General features: G+C 44.6%; 1 protein-coding gene and 1 pseudogene across 1 annotated transcript; both read right to left on the bottom strand.

Moving 5' to 3' along the window:
• Window positions 1-841: 841 nt before the first annotated feature.
• LOC129379296 (tripartite motif-containing protein 45-like) lies at window positions 842-5,859 on the bottom strand. Its single transcript, XM_055059999.1, is given in 10 exon segments — window positions 842-1,877; window positions 1,963-2,089; window positions 2,317-2,431; window positions 2,757-2,886; window positions 3,047-3,357; window positions 3,752-3,897; window positions 4,276-4,511; window positions 4,514-4,563; window positions 5,391-5,454; window positions 5,457-5,859. Coding segments are annotated over 10 exon segments (1,737 nt in total). The 3' UTR covers window positions 842-1,722.
• Window positions 5,860-6,719: 860 nt separating this feature from the next.
• On the bottom strand, window positions 6,720-9,215 carry LOC129379278 (V-set domain containing T-cell activation inhibitor 1-like; annotated as a pseudogene).
• Between the last annotated feature and the right edge of the window lie 273 nt (window positions 9,216-9,488).

The raw sequence follows: 9,488 nt of genomic DNA, 5'->3' as shown, positions 1-9,488 counted from the left end.
ACAGAGTTGAAGTTTTCTCACACAGCTTCATTTGTAACAAATAAATCCTGTGCGGCTGAGCGAGCCATCCGTGTGCACAGCGCAGCCGCCATAAAGCGCAGTAATGTGCGGTCAGGTTTTTAATAGATTCCTGTCATGTTTAAAGCCGCGCCGCGTCCGTGATCACCACGCACAGAGGACACGTTTGATTTAGGCTGCTTCCGCTTCACGAGCCCAAAGGGAGGCGTTCGGGTCGGGGACAGAGACGGTCTGGGATGAGGCAGCAGTTTGGGATGATGCCAAAGTTCATGAGGTTCAGCTGTGAGTCAATAACTTTCAAGTTTCAGTAATTCATTTTAAAAAGGGAAACTCAAATATGGATTCATTACATACACTGATTCATTGTAAAGGCAACTTACTGTGCCTTTTTGATCAGGTCAGGATATGTACAAAACATGTCCGTTACTTTTTTTTTGACAAAATTATTCTTAATAAGAGTTTAGTCAGTTCTGCCTATTTTCAGCTTTCATAATGAGCTGTTTTAAGACTTATTACTTTAAATACAAGCTGCCTCTGGCTGCGTCCCATCACGTTTACACTCGCATTTGAAAATTGCTACAAACTGATGCTCAATTATACACATGTACAGCTTTGAAAATCAGAAGTAGAGCCTCCTGCACAACCAACAAGCATGCAGCAAGTGGTTTCTGGATTGTAAGTCAACAACCAAACACTTGACTTTTCCAGCAGCCGTTGTACAGAGCAAAGAGCGTTAACAATCAGCTGAATAAAGTCCGGCCACAATAGATTGCTGCATGTTACACTTTGAATTAAAAGGCAGAAACGTTTTTTTTTTTTTTTTTTGTCTTTATTGAAAATTTGAAGAAAACAGAATGACAAGGCACACATCAGTAACAAAAGTTTGACATGACAAACTGCGCAGAAAAAAACAGATAAATGAAAAAAACAAGTCACACTAACAATGTGAGCTAAGTATAACAAAATGAGTGGAATTTTAAAACTTAAGCTATTGACATTAATATAAAGATTGTGATTTGTGTTGCGATATTTAAGCACTGCCCAGGTACAGGATGAACTCCTATGTCCTCCAGTTGACCTGATAACTCACCCAAACCAGTTTTGTTTCTAATGGAGTCTATAAAAGACGAGACACATCTTTAATAAATACTATCAGGGAGAGTTGTTGCCAAAATGTTCAACATATGATTGCAAGAATGTCAGGGTTGTGCCATTAGTAGTTACTTGCAGTAGCACATTGGTGCTTACGGTTGTTCTGACCGTTCTCTATCTAACCACTGCACCTAACTTTGTAGGCTTGAAATATCGATATGCATGCAAGCCCCTCTTCTCCAAGCAATTACCTGATACTTTTTAAAAAATAAAGCAGATAAGTACTTAACGTCAAATAAGGGAAACAGACTCCACTGTACATGCATACAAGTGGTATCAATCTTATTAAGAGTTCTTGGGCGTCTCACCATTTTCTGATGCCGCTCTGGGCGACTGCCCATTTCGCCCATATCAAAACCCGCGACTGCATATTGAAAACATGTTTTATTGTCTCAAAAAAAACAACAAAAAAATTTTTTTAATTGTCCAGTGAATACTTTTGTCTCGACGATTTTGGTCCATGTGACTCCATTTGTCCATCTGACATCCTGCTCTCTCCTCGTTGGAGCCTTCTGTGTTCACCAGCAGCCTGGGTTTCACCTCCACTTCCCATCAGAGCTCCACAGTTCTCAGGTGTCCGCGAGGGGAAACTGCAGCCAGTACGCTCTGAGGCAAACACTCGGACTTCTCCGCCGTGCTGCCGCAGCAGGACCAGTGGGGCTTCCCTGGATGCCCCTTGTGGCCGTGACCGCAGCCTTTAAATCCTCCTGCAGGAGGTTTTGAATCGTCTAAAACGCGCCTACATGAAAACCATGCAAGCAATTGTTTTTTGGGTTTTTTATTTATACGTACCTGGCATGGTTCCTGGGCAGCCACAGCGAGCCTCTTTAGCGCCTCCGCTGGAGCAGAAGGAGCAGCAGTGAAAAGTCCCGTTGTGCTGCCTCAACTTTCTCTGCACGTTCAGAATAAATGGAGAACCCTGCAGGAAAACACTGTGAGCAGAACTGAACCCGTTTTGTTCCCTGTTGTACATTTGCCTTAAGGCTCGACTGAAAGTGTTTCACTGCCATCTAGTGGACGAAACCTTCGCACAGTTATTCCAGGATGCTTCATAAATCTGAGTCTTTTACATGCACTGTAGTCAAACAACAGAAACACAAATATCACAGCAGCAGAACGTGTTCTGGTTCTGGACTGGTTCAGCACCTTAACATGTTGGGCTCTGACACAGACACACACTGAGTACTGTCCTGCTTCCTCTGGCCTGTAGGAGACGCTGTAGCTTCCATCACTGTTGTCTGCCACCACTGTCTCCACGGTGCTGAGGGGCAAAAATAACTCATTTCAATAACAAGATCAGAAAATCAGAAAGTTAGCTGTAAAATATACATGAATAATTTCTGTTTTTTTTGGGGTTTTTTTGCTTTTCTTGAGTATCTGTATTAGGTTAAAGAAAAAAAAGTGCATTTCTCTGCCTTATTAACTTACTTTGAACAGAAGGCGTTTTGAATTTTATTCACATGGTAATATTGTTTGCATAATAAATTCAATCATTTATAAAATTCACAACTTTATGAAAAGAATTTCTGGACGTCTCAGTTTCTTACTCTTTCTGGATCAGCGGTGGAGCAGACATGTTCACTCACCAGTTCTTCTTCTCTTTGTGGACGATGCTGACCAGGACGTGTTCTCCTCCTCCAGCCAGCCGCTCCCCGCCGGAGTCCCGACACACCAGGGTGAAATGTCCCCGCTGAGCTGCCGTACCCTGCTGCAGACCTGCGGCCACGGCGGGCGGAAGGTCAGAAAGACGCCATCACTGAACTGTAACCGCACGGCGTCAGAAAATCCACGAGACGCAAACTTTAACTAAGAGAAACACTTAATTTCATTCAACTGACACGACAAAGACGAGACAGGAAGGAAGTCAGCTGCTCACCTTCTCCTTCAACGGTGCACCTGCTGACGTCCACTGTCCTGGAGTGGACCACGCCCACCAACGGGTAACCTTCCACCTCTCCGGCCGGCTCCCTGGGCAGGAAACAGACGCTGTCGTCGGGGGCGACCGTCGCGGGGTGGGGGTCGTACCCACTCTCCGCCAGGCTGGTCAGTCTTCTCAGGGTCACTCCTTTAGCGCTGAGGATCTCGGCGTCAGAGCCGCAGCTCAGCAGCCGCTCCGCAAACTCCACGCTCCCTCTGAAGTCCAGCAGGGCCTGCTGCAGCTGCGCCCTCTGCAGGTGGAGGTGGTTTCTGGAGGGAGGAAGTGATTGTGGTGAACTAGGGCTGAAACGATTCGTTGACTGATTCAAAGACCTCGATTATTAAAGTTCCTTGAGGAAAACTGACCTGCCTCGAAGCTTGGGTAATTTATGTTTTATTATTTAACGCACAGTTTTCCAGCCGGAACATTGTTTGGTTGCGTGGAGCTCTGACTTCCGCCTCTCAAAGCTAAGTGTTAGCGGCATAACATCCAGTTTTACTTCTAGTTTTTTTTCCTCTTTTTGTAATTTGTTCCAACATTGTAAAATAAAAATAATGAATGGTCATGGTTGCTGACCCTTGACCTTAGGAGCATATGGGAATTGTTTTCATTTCCCCGTCCAAAAACTCATTACTGCTGCAGCAGAGTGCAGTGATGTCCTACCTGCGTTGCACCCTGATCTCCTCTAGGCGGCGCAGCAGAGACAAGCAGTGAGCCTCCACAGCACTGGCGTACTGGCGCGCGAAAGCTCTAATCTGATTGGCGGTTTCATCGACTCGAACCTCCAAATGTTCTTGAGAAATTTCCACCTGCAGGAGAATCGGAATGTGAAAAATAATAAGTTATGTTTTACATTTGAATATGAAAACCTACATGGACAGCTGATATTGGATAACAACATATAAATGGGTCTTTTTCTGCGCAGTGGAACAGTTGGTAGCATTGTTGCCTTGCAGCAAGAAGGTCCTGGGTTCGATTCCCAGCCTGGGGTCTTTCTGCATGGAGTCTACATGTTCTCCCTGTGCATGGTGGGTTCTCTCCGGGTTCTCCGGGTTCTTCCCAAGGTCCAACAACATGACTGTCAGGTCGATTGGTCTCTCTAAATTCTAGGTGTGTGGTTGTTTGTCCTGTCTGTCTCATCCCCAGTCAAGGCTGTCAGAAAATGGATGGATGGTCTTTTTGGGGACCTTTTGCAGCGAGTCCTCCAGTCGCTCCAGACGAGGCCGAAGGCGAGCGCTGACCAGTTCTCGTATCCGGTCGCCATGACGGTCGACGACGTCGTGTGTCGGGCGGCAGCGGTGGTCCCGGTGCAGCGTGGCGGCGCATTCCAGACACACCGGCAGGTCGCAGGGCTGGCAGAAGAGCCTCAGCTCCTGGCCGGGGTGAAGGGAGCAGAGGACGGGGCGGCAGAGCCGGCCGCGGCCCTCAGCTCCGTCACGGCCTCAACAGAATGAGACGCGGTTCGCTTCTGCCGCCTGTAGGTGGGAGGGAGAACAGATCCTTTAGGGTTTGTGGATTTTACAGCGGGTGACAGCCAACGTTTGGATTTATTATCGCCATCTACTGTGCTGGAGTATGAGCTAGTATTTTCCTTATCTATTTAAACTCAATTCTTGTAAGACCGCTTCTTCAGGAAATGTAATTTATTTATCTTATGTTGAAATACCTCGCTCAGTGTCTCCGAACCATACTTTCTTAATTCTTCTTTTAATTATTCTCGACTCATCCTATATTTTTCACTCTTATATGCTTTAATGTTTCCATATCCGCACCAATACCAGATCTACCTGTTGGATGTTCACCCACAAACGTAAAGTTTTATTAAACCCTGCATGTCCGAGACGTAACCTCGTCATCCGAGACGTAACCTCGTCAATGTTCCTTTTGGTTCTTCAAAATGTGTGGCAAGTAAAAAAATAGAGAAAGATTCTGCCAAATAACAGAGGTCAAAGAGGTCAACAATGCACAATGAACAGAACATTCAGATGGTCCAACAAAGTATTAGGGCCGTTATATATAAAAAAGGGGGAACATTGCCAAAAGGAGTATTTTCTTTCCAAAGAACTCTGAAAATTTGAAATTAATTTTCATGTTTACAAGTAAAAACTTGACTATTCTCTGAGTTTGAAAACATTCTTTTCTTGTAAACTATTGTTGGTTTACAACAAAAGAAATGAGAGTTCAAGGGGTGAAAGGCTTTAGACTGAAGCAGAGATCATGTCAAACCAGGTGGAGTTTTGTAAATCAAACTAATTGAGTGGCTGCGCGTGGAGATCAGTGCAGAAAGTAGGGCCTCCTCCACCTGTGCGCCTGGCGGCAGAACTCGCACAGGTTCAGGCTGCACGCCTCGCAGCGGCTCTCGGCGCTCCCTCGCCGCACAGGTCGCAGCCCAGCGGGCCGCCGCTCACCAGGGCCTCCAGGAACACCTCGTCCAGCGCCAAGCGGTCCGTGCTGAGCCCGGCCGGTCCGGACTGAGGGATGTCCACCTCGGTGTCGCACTCGGGGCAGAGCACGGTGAACGACAGGGAGTCTCGGCGCGGCTCGGCCGCTTCCGCTGCGGTGACGAGGCCCCGCGGAGGCGCAGAGAACCGCTCCAGCTGCCCGACGCAGTCCGAGCAGAAGGTGTGCAGGCAGGGGAGGATCTTGGGCTCCCGGTACAAGTGTCTACACACGCCGCAGACTGCTCTGGGGTTCACAGAGGCACTTCCAGGTTCCGGTTCCGAGCTCACCGTCGGCTTGTCTGCGGTTTCAGTCCGCTCCGTCTGGAACATGGTTGGTTTTGAGGGACTACTTCCTGAGCCCGAATCACAGCAGAACTCACCGTGAAGCCCACCGAGTTCAACCGAGCTGTCAGAGTTGAGGGGAAACTGGTCCCTGCATCCCTGCTGCTCTCTGAGAGTCGCTCCGAGTGGCTGGTTCACTCACACGAGGCGCAAAAACTACTTTTACAAACTTTTCCTCGGAGAAGCTGCGTTCAAAGGCGAGTGGGACATTTGACACCCCACCAACCAACGGACCAATGGAGGCTGCGGTTGGGGAGGTCCATAAACATTCCTGGAGTCTTTAAAGCCAAACTGGGACTCAGACAGATTATAGTTGATACAAAGTCATCAAATATTTCCAGCAGTAATAAAAGAATGCAATATTGTAATTAAACAAACAAGCAAACAAAAAAACACACATTTTAAATATTTGAAAAAGGGACATGTAAATCATGGTATCTGTTCACATTTGCTGATTTAAAGACAGTTTTAAATCAGCTTTGCCACTTCTTTTGGGCTTGATTGAAAAATTGGAAATAAAGATTATTATTCTGAGGAACAGGAATAATATCTTCCTTTTAAAAACATTTGCAATATTAAGTCAAGTTTAACAAAGTAAAAGCCCCACCTGATCCTGTTGTGAAATTAAAGAGAATGTAAAAAATGAGGTTATTAAAAAAATGTATGACTTAACATTTAATACTAAATCATTTTCTTGTCATCAGTTACAATGCAGATTAAAAAAACGTATTTACATATATTTAATAATCAGCACAATATTCCATGACATATATTACATAAATAAAACAGACCGCTGAACTTTTGGTATTTCAACTTAAATAAAATGCATCACTTACTCTGTTCTTCAATGTACCCAGTACATAGACAATATTTGACAACATTTTTAAAGCAAAGATAATAAGGTCGCATTTACCTATACCGCATTAAACATGCATATGACACTAGTAATGATATTTAGATAAAACGATACAAGCTGCGTTGAGGCGACACTGAAGGTGAAGAACGTCCTTCCCAAAACACCAGTGCCTGGAAAACACATGAGATTAGACACTGAACACAGAACTGCACACTTTAGACCAGCTTTGTATCTGATGGAGTCTATAAATCCTACGGTTAAGTGAAGTTGATTAGAGTTTTTCCAAAATGTGAAAGCGAAATAACAAAATATGTTTTGAAGCATTTCTCTGGCTCAGGAGGTACGTATTTGTCCTGCACCCGGTGGGTTGCTGGTTCAAATTTCGTTCCCTCCATCTCAGTCGTTGTGTGTTTGTATCTTTACGGTCAAAGGTCGTGGTAGCGCCAATGAAAAAGAGAATTTTGTTTCTGTCAGTCTGCCTCAGGGCAACAATGTAGCTTAGCACTATGAATGGGTGAATGACTTCATGTAGACAAAACAGTTTTGTTTACTTGATACAGCACAATGAAAACCCAGAACTTTTACCACATTTTTTGAGTAAAAGTGTGCTGTGTTTCATGAGTTTTGTCAGTTGTAAATATGATGTGAATTTTCCCTTTGTTCAGCGGTCAAGAGCTCTTATTCCCTCATATTGACTCAACCAAGACCGTACCTGTTGTAGTTGCTTCAGTGACCGCCACCACTAAGTTGTTTTCGATCCTGCAGCTGTAGGTCTCGCTGACCTTCGCCGACTAGAGTGCTTAGGATACTGTAAACCCCAGGTGAGTGTTCAGTGAAACTTGTGTTTGCGCTCAGTTCACTCCCGGTTTGGTTCAGCCACTTGACATCTGGTTTAGGAAACCAGCTGCTTGCCTCAGAGGTCAGATGCTGTTGGAGAACTTTAGTGTGGGCGCTGAAAAGACTGCGACAGGAAAAGGAACGTATTTATTACGCACAAGACAATTTTCACAGAAAAAGTGACGTAGGGAAATTGAAAGGTTACCTGCCGTCCGGAGCTGAACGCTGACTGTCCCTTGTCCAACAGAGGACCTAACGGTGCAGGTGTACTCTCCCTCGTCACTGCTTCTCACGCTCCGCAGCAGCAGAGAGGCGTTACCTGTGGCCACAGCATCAGGGATGACCCCAGTTCTGCCTTTGAACTCCGCCGCTTGCCCATCCAGAGCCGGGGCTCCGTTCTCGTAGCGATAAACCGTTCCCAGATTTGTTTTCTCCCAGCTGACCGACACTTCACCCAGCCTGTTTGGCCGACTCTCTGCAGAAACGTAGCAGCTGAGAATCTGGTCCTCGCCGAGGTTGGCGACCGGTTTGGTGTTGCTGCTCGTCACCTTGGACGTGGATCCTGCGGACGACAATTTGGGCTCAAAATATATGTTGTGCCCAATACTTTGATGTATAAGGTGGAAAAACTTTTCAGAAGGACAATTCAACACCGGCTGCGTTTCCATTCCGAATATGGAATGTGCATAAAGAAATATATGGTTGCATGCATGGAGCTCCTGGTGTCATTTCAGCACACAAGGATCAGGTTCTCTTCAGTATAAACAAAACACAGAACATACTGAACACACCCATTGCATGTCTGCTATCACTAAGCCTGACTGCGTCACTACTACTGGTAGTAATAGTAACAAAAGGTCAGCAGGTCTTACTTGAGAAGGCCCAGGGACAAGATGAGGATGATGAAGGCTGCTAACAGGACGTTGAGGGTCACCATGCTGCATGAGGAGAAAAACAAACAGGAAACTGGAAGGAAGCAGGTTTAATAATCCATTTATATATGAGAGATGAAAAGCTCCTTGTTTCAGGATATCATCACTTTTACATTTTTATTTTCCAGTCGCATTTATTGTTACACTGGACGTCTGGTAAATGTCCCTCAGTTTTCATATGGCTTAAAGTTTTTTTTAGAACCTTGTGGAAATTACATGCACTTTACAGGAATGTACAAAAATGGTTATACAAAAAAATCAGCAATATTTTCTTTCTTATTTATTGAACGTAGATGTTTTGTTACCAAAAAAATCCTCAAAACTAGTGCATTGTATTGCATTGTTTGATGCACTATTTTATTAGATTATGTTAAGTTTATATATGTTCAACAAGAATCCTATATTTACTGTAATCTGTTTGAACTGCCTCTAAAAAGGATATTTTCAAAACAAAAGTTCATTGTCTTTGCGCTTCAGAAAGTTTCGCAACAATAAAACTAAACTTTAGCACAATGACATAGTCCTAGATATAGTGCATGATAAAAATAAAGAATCAGCTGTGAAGATAACTCATTTCAAAATGTTCAAGAAAAAAGTTCTCTTCATTATCAGAAACCGAATTTCTGCATATCTTACATGAAAAAAATGATTTGTCCGATCGTAGCCATGCCTCTAGAAGATCCTCTTGTTGCTCAACTCCTTCGGTCCAGATATTCTGCTCCTGTGCCTCTTTTAGATAATTCCTGTGTGTGTTTGTCCTGCAGCCTGCATAGATCCACTATCTCCTGCCTGCCTCTCTGCATGTAGGACACAACACCATGAGTAAACATTGCACTGTAGGTGTGGGTTTCATTCTGTTGTCACAGCGACTCATTTACCTCTGCAAAGTAAAAACTTTTGCGTGACAGGCGGAAGAATTCATTAAACGTCCAGTTTGGATCATTTCCAGTTAAATGTTCATATTATCATCATTGCATTTTCAAATCCTGAAG

Source organism: Poeciliopsis prolifica, unplaced genomic scaffold (assembly GCF_027474105.1).
Source record: "Poeciliopsis prolifica strain line A6 unplaced genomic scaffold, Auburn_PproV2 SCAFFOLD056, whole genome shotgun sequence".
Taxonomy (NCBI): Eukaryota; Metazoa; Chordata; class Actinopteri; order Cyprinodontiformes; family Poeciliidae; genus Poeciliopsis; species Poeciliopsis prolifica.
Note: the sequence above shows the minus strand (reverse complement) of the source record. Positions and strands in the feature narration are given on the sequence as shown.